This window comes from Sus scrofa, chromosome 14, assembly GCF_000003025.6.
Source record: "Sus scrofa isolate TJ Tabasco breed Duroc chromosome 14, Sscrofa11.1, whole genome shotgun sequence".
Taxonomy (NCBI): Eukaryota; Metazoa; Chordata; class Mammalia; order Artiodactyla; family Suidae; genus Sus; species Sus scrofa.
Window position 1 is genome coordinate 11,326,238 of NC_010456.5, and position 27,445 is coordinate 11,353,682.

General features: G+C 50.8%; 2 protein-coding genes across 11 annotated transcripts in view; one reads left to right on the top strand and one right to left on the bottom strand.

The window, feature by feature from the left end:
* The window catches only part of GULO (gulonolactone (L-) oxidase), a 33,035-nt gene extending 26,380 nt beyond the window's left edge, over nucleotides 1-6,655 (top strand). The window contains 4 exon segments of one of the 2 annotated variants that reach the window (NM_001129948.1): nucleotides 1,567-1,716; nucleotides 2,543-2,707; nucleotides 5,045-5,135; nucleotides 6,041-6,558. In NM_001129948.1, the coding sequence (NP_001123420.1) occupies nucleotides 1,567-1,716; nucleotides 2,543-2,707; nucleotides 5,045-5,135; nucleotides 6,041-6,169 (535 nt within the window). In that variant the 3' untranslated portion in view covers nucleotides 6,170-6,558. 2 annotated transcript variants of the gene reach the window in all.
* On the bottom strand, nucleotides 10,348-26,332 carry CLU (clusterin). Of its 9 annotated transcripts, XM_021072080.1 has the most exons (10): nucleotides 26,052-26,208; nucleotides 22,644-22,778; nucleotides 21,485-21,608; nucleotides 20,963-21,111; nucleotides 17,918-18,088; nucleotides 16,496-16,904; nucleotides 15,312-15,416; nucleotides 12,674-12,903; nucleotides 10,837-11,006; nucleotides 10,353-10,604 (listed from the first exon to the last, which is right to left on the bottom strand). In XM_021072080.1, exons 2-10 carry the CDS (start codon nucleotides 22,692-22,694, stop codon nucleotides 10,595-10,597), a joined length of 1,419 nt encoding a protein of 472 aa, XP_020927739.1. In that variant the 5' UTR covers nucleotides 22,695-22,778; nucleotides 26,052-26,208; the 3' UTR covers nucleotides 10,353-10,594.

A 27,445-nucleotide genomic window follows, 5' to 3' on the forward strand; every position in this document is an offset into this window, starting at 1 on the left:
GTAGGTAAAGGTTTGGAAGAATGTGACTTGGTGAGTGAATTTCCCAGAGCAAAAAGCCAAGGGACAGTTCCTTCCCGGCCCAAGGAACGCAGAGCCCTCTCTCTGTAATTTCTTGGGGAGATCCAGCGTCATTTCCAAAAACAAGAACCTGGAAGCCTGACCCTGTCCTGGGACACTGGCCTCCACTGGCCACTTACAACAACCAAGCCTTCCCAGAACAGCCACACGTGGAAGGAGGGAGAATTACTACAACCCAAAGTAAATGAAAGTGGCAGCAACCTGCTGAAATTAAAACTCTACCTGGCCCTTTGCCCCAACAATTTGCTAAGGGTACACATACAAAGACAATTGTGATAATGCAGCTTGTGATGGTGTAACATTGAAAACAACAGGTGTTGGCAAGGATGGGGAGAAATTGGACACTGTGCACTGTTGGTAGGAATGTAAAATGGTGCAGCCTCTAAAGAAAACAGTATGAAGTTTCCTCAAAAAGGTTACAACTAGAACTTCCATATGACCCAGCAATTCCGCTTCTAAGTATAGATCAGAAAGAATTGAAAAGCATGATTTCAAAGAGATACTTCCACATTTATGTCCACGGCAGCATAATTTATATCAGCCAAAATGTGGAAGTAACCCAAGTGTCCAACAGATGACTGGATAAACAAAATGGGCTCTATCCATACAATGGAATATTATACAGCCTTTAAAAAGAAGAAAATTCTGACACAAGCTATAATGCAGATGAATCTTGAAAACAATACACTAAGTGACACATAAAAGGACAAATATGGTGTGATTCCACTTACAAGAGGTCCCTAGAGTAGTCAAATTCAGAATGGGGGTTGCCAGGGGCTGGCGGGAGGGAGAAATGGGGAGTTGTTGTTTAGCAGGGGACAGAGTTTCCGTTTGACAAGATTCTGGAGATCTACCACACAGTGATATAAATATACTTAGCACTACTGAAATGTACACTTAAAAAATGGTTAAGATGGTAAATTTTATGTTATGTGGTTTTTTAAAAATCACAATTAAGATGGAAAAAACCCAAAGTCATTAAAGGGGAAGAGTGGGATAAAACCCATAACCAGATTACTGTGCAGCTATGGAGAGAGTGATATAGGGCAGTATTTGAATTCCCTGGAGGTAATTCCCAGGCTGTAGGTAAGTGCACATGGCAGAGTAGGTAGAGAATGAGGACACAGTGTGTAAAGAACTTAGCCGAGTGCCCAGCACACAGCTGGCACTAAGTGCTGGATGAGATCCCATTGTGGCTCAGCAGGTTAATAACTTGGCATAGTGTCCCTAAGGACGCAAGTTCAATCCCTGGCCTCACTCAGTGGATTTAGGATCCAATATGGCCATGAGCTGTGGTGTAGGTCACAGATGTGGCTCAGATGTGGTGTTGCTGCGGCTGTGGTGCCGATGGGCAGCTGCAGCTCTGACTCGACCTCTACCCTGGGAACTTCCATATGCCGCAAGTGTGGCCATGAAAAAGGAAAAAAAATCACCTTCCTAAATGCTGGATAAGGCAATTATTATGCACCCTTCTACCCTGCCCACTAGCACCTTCGTGCCAGGCCTCGTGGGCTGGATCAATCGCTTTTTCTTCTGGCTTCTGTTCAATGGGAAGAAGGAAAACTGCAACCTCAGCCACAAGATCTTCACCTACGAGTGCCGCTTCAAGCAGCATGTCCAGGACTGGGCCATCCCCAGGTAGGGGTTGTGTGGGCCAGCCTGCGGGAGGGTCAGGGACAGGGCGATCCCCTTGGGTCTTCCGTGCAGCCCTGCCAACCAGATTCCGCGTTCTGCCCGTTATAAGTGGGGGGCAAACCGGAGGCTCTGAATCCCCACCCAGTGCCCTTGCACCACTGTGCCTCTCAGGAGGGACCAGCCAGGAGATCCCGTCTCCTCCCCCCATGGGCCCCTCTCCAGCCATGAGGCTGGGTACTGGCAGGCTTGGGCTTGGAGCATAGGGCTTCGTGGGCAGCATCTTATTTTCTGAAAGACTCTCCCCTGCGTTCTGTCCCTTGTTTGGGTTCAGTCCCTGGGGGCCAGTGCTCTACATTGGGAGAAACCCCCATGGGTCCAAGGCTAGATCCCTGGCCCAGCTCACAGCAGCTTTCTCTTTCAACTGCCCCGCTCTTTGTCCCTCTCCAGGCAAAGGGGGGCCGGTGCCTTGGCTTAAGGGATGAGTCTGTTAACTGTTCAAGGGATGGGGCCACCAGACTCGTGGGGCAGGACTGTCAGAAAAAGTAGAGATCTTGGCATCAGAGTGACTTGACTCTGTCTGAAGAAGAGGAGGCTGGGGTGTGGGACAGCTGAGGCCAGAGACCCGAGGAGCCTCCGATTGGTCGGGGGCCCCGGGGGTGAGCTGAGAGCAGTAGGTAGGTCTCTGCATCTATGAGGACTCTGAGAGCGGCCGTGAGCAATGGGCCCCCTCTTGAGGTCGTGCAGAGTCTCGCGAGATGGCTCTGGGGGGTGGGGGAGAGCCTTTCCTAAGGTCTGGGTTCCACCCCCCGCCCCCCATGGCCGAGTGCAGAGAGAAGACCAAGGAGGCCCTCCTGGAGCTGAAGGCCATGCTGGAGGCCCACCCCAAGGTGGTGGCCCACTACCCCGTGGAGGTGCGCTTCACTCGGGCGGACGACATCCTGCTGAGCCCCTGCTTCCAGAGGGACAGCTGCTACATGAACATCATCATGTACAGGTGACATTCTCGGGGATGCGGGTGGGCAAAGCTGGGCCCTCTGCCCGAAAAGCCCCCGCTCCTTGCCCAGCTTTCAGGGCCCGTTGAAAGGCCACCCCCTCCAGTGAGCCTTCCCTGATCCTGGCAGCAGAAAACAGTCTTTCTTTCCTCAAAGTTTCCACCACTACCATTTCTAGCCTGTATTGTGTTCATGCCGGAGTTCCTGTCGTGGCACAGCAGAAACGAATCCGGCTAGGAACCATGAAGTTGCGGGTTCGATGCCTGGCCTCTCTCAGTGGGTTAAGGATCTGGCATTGCCGTCAGCTTTGGCGTAGGTCACAGACGTGGGTCAGATCCTGCGTTGCTGTGGCTGTGATGTAGGCTGGCAGCTGTAACTCTGATTCGACCCCTAGCCTGGGGAAGCTCCGTATGCCTCAGGTGCAGCCCTAAAAAGTGAAAGAGAAGAAAAGAAATGCTCCCATGTGTAGCTCCCATTTGTGATGCTGACATTAACAGAATGATGGATTTATGTCAGCTCATGTGCCTGCCCTAGTCCATGATTCCAAGAGCCCGGAACATTGTGTTGAGAAGGATTCTGAGGCCAGGCTTCAGTTCAGCAGAAAAGGGAATGGTACCTGGATGCATTTGCCCATCTTAACCAGCTCCACAAGCCCCGGGCAGATTCCTTGTGCTCAGACTGTGCTGTCTTGTTCCTGGTTACTCGCACAGCCGTCTCCAGTGTGAGAATTATGGACATGCACAGTTTAAGAAGCTCATCTTTTTTTGTTTTTGCTTTTTAGAGCCACACCTGCAGCATGTGGAAGTTCCTGGGCCAGGGGTCAAATTGGAGCTGCAGCTGCCAGGCTATGCCGGAGCCACAGTAACCCGGAATCCTTAACCCACTGAGCAAGGCCAGGGATCAAACCTGTGTTCTCATGAACGCTAGCCACGGTCTTAACCCACTGAGCCACAATAGAAACCTCAAAGCTCATCTTTTCTAAAATCTCCCCCTTAAGATTGTCTTCCTTCTTTCCCATCCCCCATCAATAACAGTCTTTCTCTGGCTTTGCAAAAGGCAAGCATACCTCTCCCCCAGCCAGAATCTTAGCATGCTATAATTCCCAGCATGTAAAATCCCCCAAACTTAGAGGATCCCAAAGGCCGACTCAAGACGGCACTGTTCTGGCAGGGAGTTCCAGAAAGCCAGAAAAGAGATTTTCTGAAATACATATTAAATGGGAGGCAGCTTATTTCACGAAGAGACAAACTTGCATCCAGGCTCAGTCCTCATCCATCTGTCTGTCTGTCTATTTTATCCCTATCTGTGAAGGCAAATTCAGAAGTGGGAAAGTCGTCATGGGGCTGCATGATAACATTTGCCTTTTTTAGAGTTTTACCTTTGACTTTTCCTGTCAATCAGTCAGACTTTGCAGCAAGGACTGACCAACTAGATTATATGGCCATGCTTCCTATACATCGAATGAGGTGATTCTGATGTAAATATATTTATTTATTTATTTTAAAGATGTGTATGTATCTTTTAAGTAATCTGTACGTTAGAAAAATTTTGGGGGAGTTCCCATCATGGCACAGTGGAAGCGAATCCGACTAGGAACCAAAAGGTTGCGGGTTTGATCCCTGGCCTCGCTCAGTGGGTTAAGGATCTGGCGTTGCTGTGAGCTGTGGTGTTCTGCTTAACTCCCATTAAACGGGGAGTTTAATGCTGCATTTTAACACCTCCCTTCTTTACTTTCCAAAAAAGAAATATATTTCTTCAAAATTTTTTTCATTTTGGGGCCACCCCCTCGGCATATGGAGGTTCCCAGGCTAGGGGTTGAATGAGGAGCTGTAGCCACCGGCCTATGCCACAGCCACAGCAATGCCAGATCTGAGCCACATCTGTGACCTACATGACAGCTCATGGCAACGCCAGATCCTTAACCCACTGAGCGAGGCCAGGGATCAAACCTGCGTCCTCATGCATCCTGGTCAGATTCGTTTCCGCTGAGTCACAACAGGAACTCCACAAAACTTTTTAAATTAACATTTTCAATATTTATATTTAAATCTTTAAACTGAGTATAAACATATATATTACACACACATACATACACACACAAATCTTTAAAATTATTTAAACTCATGACAACTTTCAGTTGCCAATTTAAAAAAATATGCAAGAGGATGCAAACTTTTTCCAAATCCTTTTGAACAAAAGCCTGCAAGGTGCAGGCTCATTGCCATCCGGGTCCTGCAGGCAGAGCTAAGTGCTGGGCATGGCCCAGACAAGGTGCCTAATGATCAGGTGGGACCATGCAGAGCAGGGACAGGGCCTCATCTTCTTCTGCCCCTCCCCAGGCCCTACGGCAAGGACGTGCCTCGGCTGGACTACTGGCTGGCCTATGAGACCATCATGAAGAAGGTGGGGGGCAGGCCCCACTGGGCCAAGGTAGGATGCCATGAGTCAACTGGAATCCTATGGGAAGGCGGGGGCGGGGGGGGGGGGCGGGAAGGGGGGTAGTTCAGCCTGGCAGCCGCTGTGAGCCCCGGCTTCCACCAGAGGGCGCATCTCTTCCCTGTTCACCTGCCCGCCCAAGGCTCAAGGGGCTGAGCAAGTCCCAGCAAGGAAATCCAGCTTCCTCTGCGCCCACGTTCCCACAGCCCAGTGATTGTAATTCCCTCAGAGTTTTCAGAGAAATTTCTCACCTTTCATTTTATTTAATTCTCACAGAAACCCTACGAGCAAGTTAAGGCAGCGAGCTCATTTAACAGACAGGAAACTGGGGTCTCTCAGAAGTGACCTATTGGCAGTAGACTTAGTAATTGGCAGTAGAATTGGGGAGAGAGCTTCTCCACTGTCAGAGAATGGGGAGTGTATTGCTGCATTTAACACCTCCCTTCTTTACTTTCCAAGAACTTCCTCCCTCCTATCTGGGTTTCTACATTATAGGTACGTGTGCATGCAAGCGGTGTGTGTGTAGATGTGTGCATTCATGTGCATTATGCGTTCACACACACACACATGTGGTATGTGCAAGGGCATGCATGCATGTCTGCGTGTGTGTGTGCATGTGTGCGCGGGAGTGTGCATGTGTGTGCTGTGTGTATAGATGTGTGCATGTATGTACATTGTGTGTGCATGCACACACAACGTGGGTATGTGTAAGTATGTGCATACATGTGCTTGTGTGTGCATGCATGCATGACTGAGTGTGGGCATGCACTTGCTGTGTGTGTGTGCCTGTGGGTAGGGGTGTCACGCAGGCAGGCACACAGACATGGGGGCCCGTTTGCAGCCCCACTGAAATGCTAGCTCTGGGGAATGAGGCCTGTTGTATCTGGTTGCTTCCTCAGGCCCACAACTGTACCCGGAAGGACTTTGAGAAAATGTATCCTGCCTTTCGGAAGTTCTGTGCCATCCGAGAAAAGCTGGACCCCACAGGGATGTTCCTTAACGCCTATCTGGAGAAGGTGTTCTACTGAGGCAGAAATAGAAAACAAGTCGAGCCCACCCTGTCCCATTCCCCGGGCCCACCTTCCCCGAGGCTGAAGGCTCCAACCCTCACACCAACATACCATGGTTCTATTTCTCTGAAGGGCCCTGACTGATATGTAAGGAAAGAGATGAATTGGTGAAGTAAATACAGAGAAGAGCGTGCAGGCTAAACCCTGAGGCTTGAGAAATGGCCAAGTCCAGATCGCTCCCATGTTCTGCAGATGAGGAAACTGAGGCTCAGAGAGGTGATGATACTTGTCCAACATCACAGAGCCAACTAAGAAAGGCAGTGCCCTTAAATGTTTCAACCAAAGTAGGTCTTGAAGCCGTATATTTTCCATAACTTGAATTTAAAATCTATTCTATTTTGAAATCTATGAATTTTGCCTTCGATTCCCTGATGTCACTGTGTTTTAAAGTTTTGAGTAGTGCTTTGTTTTCCAAATCTTTAAACGTCATTTCTGCTCGAGGAAGGAGTGCTTTTATGGCCCCTCACATCTACCCCGGGGTTGAGGGAGCAGAAATACAGACCTTAAAGAACACACTGTATAATGGCATAAGTCCAAAACCTTAAGATTCAGTAAAACCTCCATTCCTAGAACACTGAGTCAAAAGAATGTTCTAGAAAATCTAATTACCAGAGAACCCAGGTGCCCTATGTCGATCAGATGTTTGATAAGTATAATTCACTCGTCTGTTGATTGGAGATCTTTTGATGCCTGAAGATCAGACTTTCCCCCAAGTTCTCACTGCAAGGTCCTTTTGACATCAAATATGGGCTGAGGCCATAAACTGGGCTCCTAAAGGCTTTGCTGATTCAAATCCACCTTTTCTCTCCTCCCTCACCTCCTCCTGGCCACTGCTGGTCCAGGTCCCCACTGGCTGGCTTTTCCTCTCTCCCAGGGCTGCCCTCGGGTCCAAGCCTCAGGTAAGGTAACATGAGCCCCTGGGGCAGACACACTTCTCATCTGAGGGGACTTGGGAAATTACGGATGCTGAGGCTCCAAGCCTGTTATTCTAACAGTGGAGAGCGATGGCCAGCAGCATGCAAGAAATAGGATGGAAGGGAGAGGAGAGGGGTGCCCCTGGGCCAGCGCGAAACTAAATCATAGCACAGCCTTGGGGCTGTTGGGCCGTGAGGGGCTCTAAAGTTGAACTTGGGATGAGCGTTCACCCGCCAAAAGGAAATGTGCAAATCTCACCAAGAGCAGGGGCCAGGAGGCAGGGGTAGTCGCCTGGCCCCTGCACCCCCAAATCGGCCGAGTCGACTTGGCCACCTGCGCGGGCCGGACCCAGAGCACAGTATGGCGGAGGTGGGTGGGTCAGCCGACTGAAGGAAGGCAGTGAAGCCCCGCATCAGCGAAGCCTCAGCACCACTGATCCTTCTGTCCAGGTCTGCATCACTGTTAGCCCCGGAACAGGGACTTGTGGCGCCCCCTGGTGGCAGATTCGGGACCCTGCGCGGTGCGGACGCAGGAGAAACAGAGCTCATGGCCCCCGCCCCGACCTAAACACGGGAGGCCCACTTGCCCTAAATTCTGAAGGCTTCAGAGAAGGAGCAAACCCGAGGGGCACCGTGGAGGAGGGGCGGTGCCACGAGGAAAGAGCTCTCTCTGCAACAGGAGGTTTCAAATTTAGCAGGGGGTGTTTCTGGGCCAGGAAGATCTTACCTGTAGGTCTCCAGTCGCTGAAATGAGGCCAAAGGCAAGAGCTATTCCAATGATGGGGGAGTGGAAGTTGAAAAATAGCTGAAAGAACTACGAAAAATAGTTCCCGGAGGAACCAGTGAATTAAGGGGGAAAGATACAAAGCAGCCTCTGAGTGAAGTTGCACTTAATACCCAAGCCTAAATCTTAGTTTTCACCTTGGGTTTCTTCCCTATGTGATAAGGTCAAGAGAAGCCCAGATATTTCCAGAAAGTTCTCAAAAAGAATGATGAAAATTTGGGTTTAGGGAGTTCCCATTGTGGCGCAGCAGTAATGAATTCGACTAGTATCCATGAGGATGTCCGTTCGATCTCTGGCCTGGCTCAGTGGGTTAAGGATCTACTGTGGCTGTGGTGTAGGCTGGCAGCTGAAGCTTCTATTTGATCCTTAGCCTGGGAACTTCCATATGCCGGGTGAGGCTCTATTTTGTTTTTTGGTTTTTTTTTGCTTTTTAGGGCCGCAGCTGCAGCACATGGAAGTTCCCAGGCTAGGGGTCAATCGGAGCTGTAGCTGCCGGCCTACACCACAGCCACAGCATCATGGGATCCAAGCTGTGACTTCGACCTACACCACAGCCCACAGCAACGTCAGATCCTTAACCCACTGAGCAAGTCCAGGGCTGCTGGTACAGTTGGCCAGGCTGCACACTGCACAGTTATCATTTCACCTTGTAGTCATCAGAGATGACATCTAATTACAGTTTTCAGACAGAGAGCCATCAAGGGTCAACACAGAGACTACAGCAGGGCTCATGCCCCCCCACCCCTTGCCAGGCAGACACCAAGCCCTCTCTTCTCAGAACATCAAGCCCTGCTGTCACTCTGCTACAAGGATCCCAGAAGCCATAAACCAAGGGCTCATTATCCGTAGACCCCCAGCCAGAATTATCCACATTATGTCTCCTTACCTAGGTGACCTCATTTCCTGCCACAGACTTTCTAGGACCTCAGGCTGGAACTTTAGTCAGGGAGGGAGGGACATCCAAGGACCACTGTGCAAAGGGGGGAGGGGATGGAGAGAAGGGGTCCCAGCCAAACTCAGAGTCAGCTTCAGGCTCTATCTTTTAAGGGGCAGGCCTAGGAGAGTTTAAAGGAGGTTGCGTCAAAAGAAGCAACAACTGGGTAGAGTGCCTGCCCGCGTCTAGCCACATAATGGAAAACAGAAAACAACTTTTGAAATGTAATATGTGACATGAATGTCATATATAAATTATAATTATGGTCACTTCAGAAAATGCCTTCTGAACCCATACCCTAACTAGTGTCTGTCTTTAAGAGAATCATACTAACTCTACTCTGAATTTCCTTGATAGCAATACTAAAGTACTAGCATCTGTGGGCATAAACCAAGCCCTAGAGTTTGTTGCTTGGGTGGCAGGGGTGCTTATAATTTAGGAGAGACAAGAGATGGTAAACTAAAAATATCCTAGGCTTTTAACTTATAGGTGGGCTTTGCCACAACCCTGGATTATTTTTATGTCCATTTGAGGTATATTCGATGAAGAGAGCTCTGTGGAGAATATTCCTAAATGGAAAGGCTTGATAAGGTAAAGTACCACGGTTGGTCAGTGCCACCTGATGGCAGCATAGGGTATTGCAGTTCAGCTGCATTTCAGTGTGAGTGGTGAAAAGTTATCAGGAAAAACGGAGGCAGAGAAGTTGCTGGGGTGGAGGGAAAGATATAATGGTTGTATAGACTGATGGTGGTCAAACAACGCCAGTCAAGAAGTTGCCACAGGGATTCCAAGTTCTTACAACCTAAAGAAAATTACCTCTTTCTGGAGTTCCCATTGTGATGCAGCAGAAACAAATCCAACTAGGAACCATGAGGTTGCAGGTTCAATCCCTGACCTCGCTCAGTGGGTTAAGGATCCGGTGTTGCCGTGAGCTGTGGTGTAGGTCGCAGACGTGGCTCAGCTACTGCGTTGCTGTGGCTGTGTTGAAGGCCAGCAGCTACAGCTCTGATTCGACGGCTAGCCTGGGAACCTCCATATGCCATAGGAGCAGCCCTAAAAATGCAAAAAAAAAAAAGCAATAAAACAACAACAAAGAAAATTACCTCATTTTATCTTTGGGAGACTGTATTTTCCATAAGGAAAACATCAAGTATGTATTAAAATAACTGGTGTGCCTTATTTTTATCCCTTCTTCATTCTAATTTTCAATGCATGTCTTCAGGAGATCGCCTCCACCCCAATCAGAATATGTATCTACTTTATAATGAAATGGAAAAGATTCACTTTACAGAAATGATTTCAGCCGGCTACTGGAATGCAAGCAAGAAACCTCTGCACTGGGTCAGCTTCCTTGTCCCAGTCCTTTTACGCTCAACTCTATGGTGCTCCTTATACCAGCTTAGCCATTGCTTTTGCTTTTCTCTTTTTTTCCCCCCCATACCCAAATGAAAGCATGTAGAAGGTTAAAAAAAAAACAAAAAAACAGTATAAAGAGGACACAGCAGAGCCTTCAGATTCCAAGGCGGTTTACTGAGTTAGTGGCACACGGGAAATTTCTTCCTGTGATCAGCAAAGGCAGGTGTTAGCGTGCAGAATCCAGAGGGAGGAGAGGCTGGGTGGGGTCCGGAGGGCCTGGCGTCCAGGGCCTGGTCAGCTGGTGACACGCAGAGCTCTCTCTAGAGGCCTATGGCTCAACTCAGGGGGCAACTGGACGCAGATGCCCCCATCCTTAGAAACATGAGGTTCACCTCTCACTCCTCCCTGAAAGAAAAGGTGGGGAGGGAAGGTGAGGCCTGGTATCCACTGCGAGGCAGCAACCCCACTCCAGTTCTCATCAACTCAGAAAGAACATCCTCTGAAGGAAAAGGAAATTCCCAGTGACTTCCAGCTTCCTGCCTGGGCTCTGGCTGCAGAAGCAGTGATTCCCAGGCTGGGGCCTCTGCCCCGTTGTCGGCCTCCAGGGACATGCTGGCCCCTGAGCCCGCACACTCACCGGCTCCTTTGGCGGTACTGCTGTAGCGCTTCCTCCGCCACAGTCTCCATGAATTTAGGATCGGAGACTTCCTGCGGGATAATCAGAGTGATGGGGTAGGAATCAAAGAGCTTCACCACCACCTTAGTGAGGCCAGAGGGCACGCTGGGGTCGGAGCCGTGGGAATTCACCTAAAAGGGGACGAGCAAGAGAGATGAAATGATGATCAACACGGGCTCATTGGATGTCAGGCTTAATTCGGATCAGTTGACCCCTTTGCCTTTTACTAATGTTATTTATTCACTTATTTATTTTTTTGCTTTTTAGGGCCTTACCCGCTACATATGGAGGTTCCCAGGCTAGGGGTCAATCGGAGCTGTAGCCACCAGCCTACACCACAGCCACAGCAACACAGGATCCAAGCCATGTCTGCAACCTGCATCACAGCTCACTGAAATGCCAGATCCCCAACCCATTGAGCAAGGCCAGGGATCGAACCCACAACCTCATGGTTCCTAGTTGGATTCATTTATGCTGCACCATGAAGGGAACACCTTTTACGAATCCTAACGTCAGGACAACTCAGTGAACAGAAATGCCCTAACTCAGAGGCGGTGTAAATATCATCCATGAACGACCAGCCCAGGAGGAGCCCCAATGAGTAAAACATGGTTTCCAAGCCCCCGTGTTTCCAGTGCAGCGACTGGCCAGGCAGTGGTAGAAAGGAATTAGAGAAAGAAAAAACAAAGGTTCCCAGAGCTAGAGAGAAGCTTCTTATCACTGGAGAACAACGGACCAATTCATGAGCCACCCTCTGTGTGGCAGGGCAGCAAGGCAGCTTCGTGGAAAGGGCACCAACTCCACAGCTGGGCAGATAAGTTCAAGTGCCCAGGTGATCACCCCTGGGGTATGAGACCTTGGGCAACCTGCTGAACCTCTCACTTTCAGCCATTCCTCTCACTGGGCGATGAGGCTTCTATGCACCACCCCGTACCTGAAACTTTTGTTCCTGTCGTAGGACAAATGCTCAAGCAGAAACAGACGTGCCACTCTGAAATTCCCGTTGTGGCTCAGCAGTAACAAACCTAACTAATATCCCTGAGGATGCAGGCTCGATCCCTGGCCTTGCTCAGTGGGTTAAGGATCTGGTGTTGCCGTGAGCTGTGGTGTAGGTTGCAGATGTGGCTCAGATCTGGTGATGCTGTGCTTGTGGCTGAGGCTGATGACTACATTTCTGATAGGACCCCTAGCCTGGGAACCTGCATATGCTGTGCATGCGGCCAAAGGATCCAGTGCTGTCACAAGCTGTGGTGTGGATCACAGACACAGCTCGGATCCCATGTTGCTGTGGCTGTGTTATAGACTGGCAGCTACAGCTCTAATGAGCCCCCTAGCCTGGAAACTTCCATGTGCCTCAGATACAGCCCTAAAAAGAAAAAAAAAAAAAAAAAAAGCAACGTCAGAGGTGCCCCCCCCTTTTTTTTTGTCTTTTGTCTTTTGTTGTTGTTGTTGTTGCTATTTCTTGGGCCGCTCCCGCGGCATATGGAGGTTCCCAGGCTAGGGGTCTAATCGGAACTGTAGCCACCGGCCTACGCCAGAGCCACAGCAACGCGGGATCCGAGCCGCCTCTGCAACCTACACCACAGCTCATGGCAACGCCGGATCGTTAACCCACTGAGCAAGGGCAGGGACCGAACCCGCAACCTCATGGTTCCTAGTCGGATTCGTTAACCACTGCGCCACGACGGGAACTCCTGAGGTGCCCCATTTAACACCTCCATCCTGTTATCCTGTTTTACCCCCAGGGGAGGATCACATGACCTGCAGACCATGCCTCGCGTGCCCAGGACAGACTCACCGTGGTGACCTGGAGATAGTAGCGGTCGTCATTCTGCGTGAGGTTGGCCAGCTGGGACACCCAGCTGAACTGCTCGTTGAGCTGCTTCAGCAGGGAGGACGTGTTAAGCATCTTCTGCTGGTAGGACTGGAGCAGCTGGTCGTAGAGCTTGCTGAACTTCTCCGCCATCTGCAGGGACGTGTACAGCTCCTGACGCAGCTGCATCTGAGAGGAATTGCTGGCCGAACAGTCTGTTGGGGGGATGAAAAATCCAAATGACAGAGATGCGAAGGGAGAGCTAAAAAGGGATGAAAGGAGTTCCCTGGTGGCCTAGTGGCTCATGAGGATCTGGTATTGTCACAGCTGTGGCACAGGTTTGATTCCTGGCCCAGGAACTTCTGCGTGCTGCGGGCAGGGCCAAAAATATTTTTTGAATAATAATATTAATGAAAAAATGTATACATAAAACGCATTGGAAAACACAAAGGGTAACCAGTTCGTGCACCCAGGACCTAAGGCAGAGCTACTCCAAGCTGTCCATAGAGTTCACTGTCGGCCCGAGATAAAACAGAGAGCTGGCCCCAGAGTGTAAAGTAGAACATGCTTCCTTCATCGAGAAAGTCCTGCTCTGGAAGACGACGCCAGCTGAACTGAACCGTGTCTCAGTGACATCGCTGATCTCTCTGGGTACAAGACCCTGTCTTCTTGGAGATGGGCAGGGGGGCACAGCCCAGGGCTCTGTGCCACGCAGACCTAGAGTTCTTCTTGCCCCCCTTCTCCCTCCACGAGTCATTTCTGCAACTGAGTGTTACTCGTAGCTGCCATCTATGTGGCCCCTGCAATTCCCAGACACCGCCAAGTGCTTGGGACAGCTGCAATCTCTAACAGTCAGATGGATTCTTTTTTTTTAGCTTTTGTCTTCTGAGGCCTATACCTGTGGCATATGGAGGTTCCCAAGCTAGGGGTCGGATTGGAGCTGTAGCTGCCGGCCTTCACCACAGCCACAGCTCGGGTTAGTGCTATCCCCAGGGGATACCTGACAAGGTCTGAACATATCTAGGTGTGTCACAACCAGGGTAGAGGTGGGAGGTTACTGGCATCCAGCAGGTGGAGACTAAAGATGCTACTAAACATCTTACAGAGCCCAGGATGGCCCCTGTGGCCAAAAATTATCTGGTCTGAAAAGCCAGTAGCATCGAGGTTGTGAAATTGATCTGGAGGTCCTGGCCGCGAATGCTCAAAGGGTTGCAAGCCCCTTAGATAAAAGGTCAGAAGGCTCCCCCCTTGTGGAAAAGAAAACAACTGTTTCAGGAAGCTGGGATCAGTGACCTTTAAGATCAGTGCCCGGGGCGCCAATCTGAGGCTGGAGCCTCTGTGACTCTGAGCCTCTCTTCCTCTGGCCCTAAAGTGACTTTCTTACAGTGAAGTATCACATTATCTCGCTCTTCAAACTACGATATTTTATGGGGTGAGCCCAAGAGGCTCAGTTGCATACTCGCCCCACTTCTTTATACATCAGCCTCTGACAGCACAAATATTTATTTTGCACTGGCTTCTAAATCACAGGAATGAGACTGAGAATATTTAACTAGACTCTGAAGGCCTAGGGGTGGGGGAGGACCCCAAAACTATTAAGTGAGAGTAAAGCCCCAAGGTGGATACTCTGCACAAGGGAAACAATTAACCCTTTGCAAGTGCAGACTGTTGCGGGGAGGGAAGTGCCCTGATGTTTTGACAGCTGTTATCTCCAGGTAGGAAGAATTTAGTCCCTGTGATAAAACAGAGGGAAACAGCAGAAGAGAGGTATTTTCTTTGCCTCAGGGACCAACAACCAGCTGGAATGTTGCTCCAAAGCTTGGGTACCACCAGGAGAGACCCCATTATTCAGCGAGGGGCTTCCTATAATCCTGGGCAGACAACCTAACCTTTCTCTGAGTTTCCTCCTCTATAAAATAGCAATGGTAACAGTAGCCATCTGGTTATTCTGGGGAAAAGAGTAAATGTTAGCGAAGTGTTTAGAAGAATACTTAGTAACAAGGGTAAGAGCTTGCTTCACAGAATCCATACTGTTTAAAATTTCATCATCTGCAGAAAAAAAAAAAAAACCTGTCTACTAGGTTTGGTCCGAGGGAACAGACTAATGGGGAAATCAAAGGATGACAGTTTTTTGCTTTTTCTTTATCTTTTATGGCTGCACCTGTGGCACAGGGAAGTTCCCAGGCCAGAGGTTAAATCAGAGCCGCAGCTGCAGCCATGCTGGATCCTGTACCCACTGCACTGGGCTGGCCATTGAACCCATGCCTCCACAGCGATCCAAGACTCTGCAGTCAGACTCTTAACCCACTGCACCCCACTGTGGGAGCTCCAAAGGATGAAAGCTCTTTAGAGAAGCCTGGCAGCCCCTCCCACAGATTGCCTGTTTACCACGGGCTGGATGATGGGACAGGAATCTTGCATTCTGTCTCTTGACTTTGGGGACAACCCTGCATCTTAACCCCTGACCACCAACAAGGGCCCAAGCAGCTAGGGCGAAGGACCCCCCGGAGCCACAGCTAGAAAGCAGCAGAGCTGGCATTGGAACTGCCATCCATCTAACGCTGTAAAGGCAGCCCCAGTGAGGTGCTGGGGACCTGAGGACAGGGGAGAGCACCCGACTCACCCACTGACAAGATCTCCCGGCACTTCTCACACTGGTCCTTCATCCTCAGGCATCCCGTGGAGTTGTGGCGGATCTCCTTGCACACAGCTCGGTCATTGCTGTTTTCTGGAGACACACAGGGGAAGGGAGGGGTGTCACCCTGAGGGACCACACAGAGCAACATAGAGATGGGCCACCCGGACCTCTCTGAGCCCTCCTAGGCTACAGCTCTGTGGGAGGAGTGGGCTGGAATCTGGCTGTCTGCCTGCAGACACAGGGTCGGATCAGGGCCCCCTGCAGTGGGGCCAGCAGGTTTCCGGCACTTGCTGAGCTGGGTATGCCCCCCCATCTCCACCTGCTGCCACCTCGCCAGTCCCCTCTCCTGTCACTATGTTTCCTTAGCTGTTTGTACTTCTCCCTGGCATCATAACCCTTTGCTCTGCATTCTGTCTGGCTCATTTCTCTCCCCCTGGCCAGTCAGCAAGCCACTCAAAGGCAGGAATTGCGTCCCCCTTACCACCTCCTTATAACACAGCCCCCCCATGATGGATATGCAGTGAATGTTCAGTTCAATACCCACCCCACCCCCCGTCTTTCCAATCATTTTCAAGCCAGACCCTGCTGCCAGTCAAAATGTAGCTTTTAGGAGATGGGCTGCCCAACAAGTGTCTGTGGGTTCCATGAAGGAAATCCCTTCTAAAAGTTTGGCTTTTCGTGTCCACAGTTGATAGAACCATTCATTCGAAAGATATTTACTCTGTGCCCATTCTCTACCAGGTCACAGCCACAAACAGCTTTCTTAAGCATACCATGAGCTGATGATACACTTTGTCCCCACTATATGCATGGCGTCCAATAAAGCCACCTGAGTTCCCAAGACAAAGGGGGGTCTGGCACTCTAGAGGAAATAGTCAGTCCCACGGCTACCAGTCGCTGGAAGGAGCTTGGAAGACTCAAAAGAACACAAATGGCAAGTCTTCCAAGCAGGGGTAGGTGGGACCAGCCCCCGCCTTACCAGCTGTGACACCCGGGACACGTTCCCTCGACCCTGTCATAGTTTCCTCCCCATCAAATGGAGATGCTCCTGCCCTCACCAGGCTGCTGGGGGAACTGAGATGACACAGGCCAAGCCCTGGGGCACCGTTCTTAGCATCAAATGGGGAGCATCTCAATGAATGGTGAGGGTCCCACCCCATCCTTCTGACCTGGGACTCCCGCCTCAGGGAAGTGATAGGGAATTCTATGAAGGTGGGCATCCATGGCCTGCTGGGCCTGGTGGATCATGTCGAAGAAGGGCTGGAACATGTCATGGTAATTCAGGTCTGTGAACAGGGGGAAAGGCATGATGTTCCGGGCGAAGCGGGACTTGGGGTTGAAGAAGAGCGAGCCCCTGTGGGATGAGCCAAAGGGTGAGAAGAACTGAGTGTCGAAAGGCTCCCGGTTAAAGAAGCGGTCCTGGAAGAGCTCATCCATAATGTTGGACGCCCGGTTGAAGCTGTCCTCCATGATGTCCATCACGTGGCTCTGCTGGCGGTCATTCTCCATCAGGGAGTCGATGCGGTCACCGTTGATCCAGAAGTAGAAGGGGGAGCTCTGGTTCAGGAACTCCTCGAGCTGCAACAGGGCATGGGGGCCTGTCAGGGGCAGCTCACCACCTGCCCAGCCTCCCGTGCCTCCCTCTTGTGACTCAGAGTCACAGCAGGTGGCCGAAGGTCCAGCTGGGCATGGCCCCCTGTCTTTCAACTATCAAGCTAATGCCCCTCCCTCCTCCTGACCCTGATGGGGAATGAGCTTAGGAACTGCCAGGCCAAGAGGGTCACAGGCCCATCATATGAGACTAGCCTGACTTCTTTGGCCACTGGAAATCCCCACATCTGCTCAGCCAAGAGCCAACTCATATGACTTCAGGGAAGGGCAGAATTTCATGAATCCCAACTGAACAAGGCCCACAGGGGAGGATGGGATTAATGTTAATGTACTAAAAATGATTAATTCCTTCTGTTTAAGTGGATACAGGGCTCTGCCATACCATGGAACCATTTGTTATGTTATGCAGCTAACAATTGATGGATGACTGCTTCTAAGATGGCAAATACCCGGAACAGGAGCTTTTCACGACTCCATATTACTGCACTCATACCAGACATTACCAACTGATCACAGGGCTCTGGGCCCCAATGCAGCCCAAACAAATCAATTGCATCTGGCATGGGAAATGAAGCTGTGATATTGTGACAATGCCAAATCCAGAACCCACTGAGCCACCAGGGAACTCCTCTAGCAAATGAATTGAATCCAAGCAGCCAGTCATGGGACCTCTAACCCACAGCACAGGTAACCACTGGACTCGTGCCTGGTGGCTGAAATTGGGGATGGGTGGCAGGGAGGTGTCTTGTGGGACTGAGCCCTTAACCTACGGCATCTGACACTGTTTCCAGGTAGACAGTGTCAGAACTGGGGTGAAGTGCAGGACACCAAACTGCTGGGGGAGGGCTGCTTGGTGGGGAGACCCCCACACTGGAAACTGGGTTCAGAATCTAAGAAGCATATTTCACTCAGCTCGCCTCACTCCCCACCCAGAGCCTCGGCTGTTTGGGGGAGCTGGGGGAAGGGGGCCCCTTTTCCACCTGGTGGCCAACCAGTCCCGAGCCGCTCCTGCAGACACGCGCGTAGAACTTCATGCAGGTCTGTTTCAGGCAGGGCTTGCACTCTTCCCACAGGGCCATCATCGTCTCATTGCACAAGCCCTGGGATCCCTTCAGCTTTGTCTCGGTATCCCTGGTATCGTTCAGGGCATCCTTGGGGAGGACACAGGCTGGGTTAGCCACAGACACTGCAGGCTTCTCCTTCCCACAGCAGGTATGGTGCTGCTGGCCCCCGTTGCCAAGCCACACTGGTGCATTCCCTCCCCTGCTGTGGCTCACACATTCCCACATCTGTGCACCTGGAATCCTGCAATTCCCACTCCACCTAGGTTTTTTTTTTTTTTTTTTTTTTTTTTTTTTTTTTTTTTTTGTCTTTTGCCTTTTTAGGGCAGCACCCATGGCATAGGGTTCAAATTGGAGCTACAGCTGCCGGCTTAAGCCATAGCCATAGCAACACCAGACGCAAGGCGCATCTGCAACTAACACCATAATGACAGATCCTTAACCCACTGAGTAAGGCCAGGGATTGAACCTGCAACCTCATGGTTCTTAGATTCCTTTCTGCTACACCATGATTGGAATTCCCCCACCCTACCTAGTTTCAAACATCCTCTCATCTTCAAGATCCCACTGCTCCTTAGTCTTTTTTTTTTTAATTATTTTTTTTATGACCACACAGGAGGCATTATAGAAGTTCCAAGGCCAGGGACTGAATCTGAGATGCAGCTATGGCAACACCAAATCCTTTAACCCACTGCGCCAGGCCGGGGCTCAAACCCTCACCTCCCAAGCAACCTGAGCTGCTGCACTCAGATTCTTAACCCACTGTGCCACACAGGAACTCTGCTCCTTCGTCTTTTCCAGCCCCTAGAGCCCATGTGGACATCTTTCTCTGATGTTGCACTTACAGTCTTTATCCCAGGATTTCCCTGTCACTAATATCTCACTTTCTAGTCTCAGCCTCTGGAATTTAAACGTCATTTTCCAGAGCTTCCCTGAATCTTATTTTTCTCTTGCAACCATGGTCTCCAGCATGCCACAGGCATAGGTAAGCTTCCGAAATCAAGGTCACAACCACTAGCAAAGCTCTCTAACATGACCATGACACATGACCCAATAATTCTACAAGAACCTATCCCAAGGAGTTCCTGCAGTAAAGAAAAATCCACATGCCTGAAGATATTTGTTGCAGTATTCTTGTATAGCAAAACAACAACAACAATGCTGGAATCAACCCAGATGCTCAAAACTAGGGGACAAGTTAAGCAAATTGTGGTACCTACAAGGGGTAAATAAGGACAGCATCACCAGGGATATCTGTGATGTTTTAAATATTATAATTAGCGTTGTTCATATTAAAAATTCAGGAGTTTGAGTATAGCTGCTGTCTGAAAAGGATAGAGGACAAAAGTAGTAAGAAATAGATCAAATGTTAAGTGAATTGTCCTTAGGTTAAAGGGTTATGAAAAAAACTTTTCCTCTCCTGCTTTTCTTTCTTTCTTTCTTTTTTTTTTTTTTTTTTTTTTTTTTTGTCTTTTTGCCATTTCTTGGGCCACTCCCACGGCATATGGAGGTTCCCAGGCTAGGGGTTGAATCAGAGCTGTAGCCACCGGCCTACACCAGAGCCACAGCAACTTGGGATCTGAGCCGAATCTTCGACCTACACCACAGCTCATGGCAACACCGGATCCTTAACCCAATGAGCGAGGTCAGGGATCCAACTTGCAACCTCATGGTTACTAGTTGGATTCGTTAACCACTGCACCACAATAGGAGCTCTACTCCTGCTTTTCTAGGTGAAAATCTTGATACATGAGTAGCTTAGTTTTCAAAGAATTAAGTAGACCATCCACAGCCAAAGCAAAGCTACACTATGACTATCTGACCAGGAGGATTTTGGGGTATGTGAGATCGTTCCCTGCCCCATGTCCCTTGTCCCCGGCCCTCAGCTCTGCACACACCTCCTACTGGGCTGATTCACAGGCAGCAACTATTCTGCCCTCTTACTTTCTTTCCAGTTCACATGCTCTTCCACTAAGAAGTCATAGGGTCTTTTTTCAAATTTGATGTGCTTTGTCATGGAACATGGATGGTCAAACATTGAACCTCAAGGAGAACTGTAAAAATTCAAGAGCAAGACTGGCTGCTTCTACATGGGCTCTAAAAGGATTCTTAGCGTATCGTGAGAACGAAGACTGATGCCAAGAAAGGGCCTTAAGCTTCAAAGAAAGTGAGAGCTCTGCTACAAACAGTTGGGGAGGAAAATAATGGATTCCTGGGTCACTTCGATTGGGAAAAAAACACTTGGGTTAAATGAAGTTCCATGTGTTTCTTTACTGAAGAACCTCTCCAAGTCTTTACAATGCTTTTACTCTATGTGTTGGGGATCACAACGGTGACAGGTGGCCCCATCACAGCTTCTTTGTCATGGGGGAAGGTATGACTACGGGAGTAGGCTTTGAGGATACCCTTAAGGAGACTATTGATTTTTTAAAAAAATAAGCTGTTTATTGAATTGCAGAATTTTAGTTTTGTATGTTCACCAGGGACCTGGGTGTCTCTTTATGAAGTAGTCCAGAACTCTAGAAAGACATGGGCAGTGTGTGCCCACTGTACCCCCAAAGATACCCTGTACCCCTCCAAGACAAGCTTCCTGAAGGTGGGGTGCCATCCCCCTCCTAACCCATGTCCGTGACAGACCCTACCCAAAGCCTGCCTTGGAGTTTGGTCATAATCAAGGTCTAGCAAAATCTACTGAAGTGAATCTTGGCAGCAGGCCCTGGGCCAGGCTGGTAACAAAACCAGATCCAAGATCTCACCCCTTGAAGCTTTCAAAAGCAAATAAACCTTCCCTGTTTGTTAACCACAGCCCCAGGATCAGCTGACACCGCCTGGAAGGACTGTGGGTTGCCATGGCAACCTGGCTGACAACCTGGCAGGCCATCCAGAGGAGCGACAGCCAGTCCCTCCCCCCTGCACAGAGGGTCAGGGCGGGGGGGGGGGGGGGGGCACCTGGCTCTTCCTCACCTCTTTCTTCTTCTTGGCTTCCTCCAGGGAGCTGAGCAGTGATTTGCGCTCTTCATTTGATTGTTCTATTAGGGTCTTTATCTGTTTCACCTCCTTGAGGGCATTTTTAATTTCTTTATTAACGTACTTACTCCCCTCGGTGGACATTTCTGCAAGAAAAGCGCAAGGGAGGTAGATGGGGCGAGAGGAAGGAATGGTGCTGGGGATATAAGCCTGGAACCAGCTGGAAGGGTCGGAAAGGCCAGTGGGTCTAGGGGCTGCCAAGCCTAGGAGCCCCTGACAGGCAGCCTTCGGGCCCAGCCTCTGCCAACCCAAGTTCCATCACAGGGCTCACTGCAGACCCAGGACCGAGGAGCATCCATTACACCCCACCCTGCTCAGAAACACCAACCATCAGAGAGACACACCCCAGAGGAGAGACAACCCAGGCCACCTCCAGGGCTCTGGAGAAGCAGCCTAATTGGCTGCCGAAGAAAATTTTCAAGGGTAACTGCTTAAGCATGAAAATGTAAATATTATTACTTTGGATACAAGTCTTTCTGGACTTGAGTTTAAGCACGCATGTGTTCTTCTTTGTTCCAATGCATGGTGTCAGGAGACGGGGACAGGAAGCACTGTGGATTAACAACACCATTCCTCGAGGGGACTGTGATCAGACACAGCAGGGTGACAAATGCAATGAGACAGTGTCAATGAACTTCCGAAAATAACAGCCAATACGTTTCTGATCTTGAGCCAGGAGCTGAGCTGAACGCTTCTCTCTCTCTCTCTCTTTTTTTTTTTTTTGCGCCACACCCACAGCATATGAAAGTTCCCAGGCTAGGGGGCAAATTGGAGCTGTAGCTGCCGGCCTATGCCACAGCCACAGCAATGCCAGATCTGAGCTGTGTCTGTGGCTTACACCACATCTCATGGCAATGCCAGATCCTTAACACACAGCAAAGCCAGGGATCAAACCCTCGTCTTCATGCATACTGGTCGGATTCGTTACCACTGAGCCATGACAGGAACTCCAAAGCTGAACACTTCTTATGCATTTTATTTAACATGCCCATCTGTCCTCACCCCACAGCACCAATGAGGATAAAGAGATCAAGACACTCACCCAAGATCAGACAGCTGGGGAGGGTGGAGCCAGACACCCACCCAGAACTGATCTCAGGGTTTTTAACTACTGCCCTGCAGTGGTCAGCTGCTAGGACAGAGTGGGGAGGAGGGAATTTAGGTTTCAGGAAAGGTCTGGCAGAAGAGGGGACCACCAGCGGGGCTCTGAAGGATGTCAAGCCTCTTAGGGAATGAGAGTTCCCCTCTCCTGAATCCAGGGCACTGGTTTCCTAGGTGGAAAGGGATGGATACAGGGAACAAGTGCCCCGGCAACTCAGAAACGGCAGGCCACAGAGGCGCCAAGGGTCCAGGCTTCATGGGGTTTCATGGAGGAGGTGTGGGTGCCAGGCTCGGAGGGAAACAGACCAGTGAGGTGCAGCAGCCAGAAAGGGCTTGAGAACAACCTGAAACTGCCTTGAAATCAAGCTGACAGCAAAGCCCAGGCTGGCGAGGGAGGCCTCAGCAAGGCTGGGGCAGAGCAGGTGCGACGGGATGCACAGGAGGGAGAAAGGTGCTCTCTAACCCTGGGACCCAGGACGGGGAGGGAGCATGTGAGGAGGCGCACAGGCTCACTTACCCTGGAGCTCTTTGTCCGAGATGGCCTTGTCCCCCAGCACCCAGGGGCCATTCTCCCAGGTCAGCAGCAGCCCCACCAAGAGCAGCAGAGTCTTCATCTCGCCTGCTTCTCCAGTTCTGGAATTCTAGCACGCCTCTGTTTGTAGAGAACAAGGGACTGTCATGGTAACAGCCAGGCAGCCTGGGGGGTTTCCGCTCTAGCCTGCTGCCTGCAGAGGCTTCGGCTTCCCAGGCGCCCAGCAGAGGCCTTGCCCTCGGCTACCCCCTCAGCTGGCACCACTGCCCTTTATCTGGGGAAGTGACAAGAAAGGCTCAGACTTGCCACGGACAAGTGGAAGGAGTAGATAGAGGCAGGAACCACAGGACAGCAGCCTAATATAAGAACTCCAGAGTCACAGCCACCAGGCTCAGGTCCAAGCTGCCCTCCCCCTGTCCCCCTCCTCCTTCTCCCCCTTTTCCTCGTTCTCCTCCCTTTACCCTTAATAGCTGACTAAGCCTGAGCAAGGCACAATACTGTCTGCATCCAGGCAGGGCATCTATCTGCTGATACCTGCTCACATCAAACAAACTCTGAAAACACCTCTCTTGGGTCACTCATCTGGCCTCTCCCGTCCTCCCCCTGCCAAAGTGGGGACTGCAGTCCAGAGTGCAGACAGTCCAGGCCGCTGCTGTGTGCATCACCCATCCTGCCCCAGCAGACATCACCAATCAATCACAGCAGTTCCTCCCCCCTACCCCCTGCCCGCCTCTAAGCCTCAACACCTCCTGAAACTGCTTTTTCAGGGTCTGAGGCAGTGAGGACCTCAGACCTCTGGGTTAGCACATTCTAAGCCCACAGCAGGGTGTCTGCCAAGGTCCTCCCACCACCACTCGGCCAGCTGCCCTGAGCTCTGGACCAGCTGGTCTTACACAATGGACCCTTTCCCAGAAGCTGAAGCTGTTGCAAAACAGAACCCCCGTGCCCTGCACCTCCTCCCCAGAACCGCTAATCTGAACTCGCCCACTTCCCTGAACAGAACGGGAAGGGGGTCTCTCCTTCCTGAGATGGTGCACATCCAGAAGCTGCTCTCAGCTTGGCAGGCCCCCCTGGACCCTCGGGAGCATATTCATAAAGCAAACCTCTCCTGAGACATCATTAGCAAAGCAGCCGAGCTGTGGTTCTCAAGCAGCGTGGGAGAAGAGGGCGGGGTCACCACCTTCCCCAGAGATGGTGAGTGGGTGGTGGAGCCAGGCGCTAATTCAGGTGTCTCGGCTCTGCCCCAGCTGCTCACTGAGGCCTGAAACGCCTGGAGCAGGGACAGAGCCTTTGTCACACCAGAGAGAGAAAGCCAGCAAGAAACACCCCTGATGTTGTGTGGAGGCCCCTGATGGCAATGATTTCTGAGAAATCCATACATAAGCCTCTGATACCAGAAGACAGGGCATTGGGTCCTGAGAGGAAGGGAGGCAGGGCAGCCAAAGGCAAGAGCCCTTCATGAGGAGTCTGGAAAGCAGTGGTCAGTGTAGGATCTCCTACCAGGACTGGGACCACGGGAGCCATAGAGCTCCGAGCTGGGAAAGAAACCAGTCTCCTGTCCAATCCCTCCCCCTTGGAGGGGAAGCCAAACCCACAGACAGGATGGGGCTTCCCAAAGCCTGCAGCAAGTATGTGGCAGCCCCAGGATGAGGACCCAGCTCTCCCAATCCCCAGGCCAGTGTCCTTTCCTTAACACCAAGTCATTTAACTCTGAGTCTCAGTTTCTTCATCTGTAAAATGGACTTAATACAGACCTCAGAGATGCGAAGGGTCTAATGTGACCAGAGGAAACTGTGACTCCTTCAAAACTGGTCAACATTGGACCATTCGCGGGCATTGGCATTATCTATTGGGGAAGTGGCATCTTTGCAGAGGGACAGAACAGAAGCAGGCCCTCAAAGGCCACCTGCGGTCCCTCCCTGACTCTGTGGCTTTTCCTTAGTGAAATGATTGGCTTCTTTAAACTACCTACGAATTACCCAGGAGTCTCATTATAATGCAGATTCTGATTCAGAGTCTGCTTGCAGGTGATATTGATACTAGTCCAAGGACAGAGGGAGAACAGCGGCTGAGCAGCCAGACTGCCAGCCCTTTGCACAGACTCCCCTCCCCTCCCGGCTCCTGGCTGCCAACTGGTCTGATTGAACAAGCATCGCCCTCCTCCACCCCCTTCCAAAGCCATCCTTTCCCAGGCACTACAAGGCAGCTTCTTTCCCCCTGAGAAAGCCATGGGGAGGATGGTCACGCAGCTAATAAGCTGGGATTTAAAGCCTAGAGCCCAAGCTCCTCTCCCACCTCCCCAAATGTGGAAAACTCAACCAAAAAGAAAAAGGAGAAAATAATTCCCCTGTAATTCACACCATTGAGAGGCAAACATTAGCGCTGTGGTCTATTTCCTTCTATGTTCTATGCTTTTGCATATAATCAGATACTTTACATCCATTATCTGCACAAATTCTCCAAAAGCACACTTCTGTGCCTGTGTAAATAGTCCTTTTTCTGACTACTTTATTTTGCCATCCCACAAGGCTGGGCATTTAAATCGTCTCTAATTTCCTACTGTTGTTATAATGAACGCTCTCTTGAGCATCCTTTTATAGTATCTGTATTTACTCTTAAATCCCTAACTTCACTCTTAATAATAATCAGCCCTTTTTTTTTTCTTTAGGTCAAGAAATTCTGGAAGGTCAAGGCTCGGATTCTAATTCCAATTTCGATACCTCTTCCCTCTTTATCTTTGGATAAACGGTCCTAAACCTCTCCTGGTCTCAGATTATTATCTATAAAATGAGACAGTTGAATCAGATGTCGAAGTCTGATGGAGGTTGTGTGACGTTTCTCTGATGTACCTTGGTGCATTAGGAAGCAGAGAGAATAGGATTTAAGTGGTTATAACATATTCGTAAAGCAAAACGTCATACTTCTAAACACACTATTCAGAGAACTGGAGAATTCTGAAGCAAACAAGATGACTCATGCATACAGGCAGACAACCACCCCTGGAGATGGGTACCTTTCCACACAAGATGCTGCAAGAAGGCTCTAAGAGCTGGCTAGAGCCCTCCAAGTCCCGGTTTCCACACCTTTTCAAAAGGAGGATCATTACACCTGTCTTCTGTATCCCTACAGAATTACGGTTGGAGCTAATGAACAAAGGGCTTCCTGAGTCCCTGCCTGTACGCTGACTCCAGCAATTGGGTCCCCGGCTCGGCTGCCTGGTGATGGGGCTTCGGCCACCTCCCTTCCCTGAATCCCCTGACTCCATCCAAAGCGCCCCACTGACAGCCCTGTGACTACCAGCGATCCTCCTCTCCCCGCCTGGCTGCCACCCGCGCCCGCTCATCGGTCCCGGAGGAGCCCTGCGCAGGAGCAGGAAAGGTGGGGACATCTCACCAGTCAGCGGTGCCCGCGCGCTCCTCTGGCGACTCCGCGTGATGAACACAGTGAGGCGCCCGTATTTATAGCGCTCTGCTGGGTATACACCCACTTTGGGGCTGGCTGCAAACCTGCATGACTCACGCCCAAAGAATGCCGTAGAAAGCACCGGGGAGCTTTCTGGAAGCCGGCGCGGGAGGGGGTCAGAAGGTGCGGGGGGGGGCAGAGGGGGATGTCGGATGCAACACCCGGCGGGGTGCGCGGGGAGGCGCATCCGCACTGCAAAAGGCTACAGCGAAGACCGTGGGACGCCGCTCCCCGCAGACTGAGAGCTGGCCACCGCGCCCCCAGGAGGGGAGAGCCTGAATTAACATGCACAGCCGGCGCCCCGCGTGGCAGGGGTGGAGGGGTCCTCGTGTCCCTGGCGGGATCCTAGTCCCAAATAAAATCTCATAGTTCCGCTGCCCCGTTGAATGTTAATCTTTCGCATTAAAAATGCGCCACTCCTCTGGCTCCATTTAAAGCAGAATGGCATCAGAAATAATGAGGGCGTGATGGAGAGGGATGTTGTGCTGGGGAAGAAAACATAGAAAGGAATGCAGGCTTCGGCTTCCAACCACCCCAGTGACCTGGTGGTCCCTTGGCAGACCTGCTGGCCTGGAGGCAACAGAAATGTGTTTTCAGTGACGAACAGAACATCCATTTGGGGAACCAGAAGACCTCCCTGGCTCCTTGATTCCTGGGCTTTAAACAAGTACTGTCCCCATCTGCTTGGGACCTCGACAAGCTAGGTAGGCTCCACAAGCAAGGGACGCTGCAGCCCCACACCAAGGCCGCACACTTGGTTTGACACTACGTTCCAAGTCTTAAAACTCCTAATAGTTTTTGAACAAGGGATGTTTTCATTTTGCAGGGAACCTGGCAAACTATGCTGCTGGTCCTCTTTGTAAGGGAGCCCACTGGTCTCCATCAGCTCCCACATTCCTTCTGCTGGCAGAAGGAAGTTTGCCAAGGGACTCTCTTTGGCAGGGGGTTTTGATGTGACAGAAGGATGGGAGCTGTCACACAACCCCCTACCCCGCCCTACCCGGGCAGGGAGGGCACCAACCCAGAAGCCCCTCATACATAGCTATTTCTTGGGGAAGAAGCAGAGCCATGCACTTTGACTCCCAGAATGTTTAAGAAAGGTCTGGGGGCTGGAGGATGGTGGGGGCTGGCACACAGGGGATGGGTGGGCAGGGCAGGTGTAGGCAGCCTGGTTTGCTGGCTGATTGAAAATTAGTAAGATAAAGGGCTAGAAGCAGAGCTGTACAGCCAGGGGCTGAGTTTTCTTGCTCACAAATTTCGAGATACAGCTTAAAGACCTGTCCCTGGTTGCCCAACGTCCATGGGCAACTAGGACCCTACCCTTT

Coding starts and splice junctions, on each gene's coding strand:
- CLU (XM_021072080.1), bottom strand. CDS start 22,694: ATGGCCCCTGGGTGCTGGGGGACAAGGCCATCTCGGACAAAGAGCTCC. Junction 21,112..21,484: donor CAGAAAGACTTGTATCCAAA/GTAATAATATTT, acceptor CTTTTCTTGCAG/AAATGTCCACCGAGGGGAGT. Junction 12,904..15,311: donor CCGGGAGATCTTGTCAGTGG/GTGAGTCGGGTG, acceptor TCCCCCCAACAG/ACTGTTCGGCCAGCAATTCC.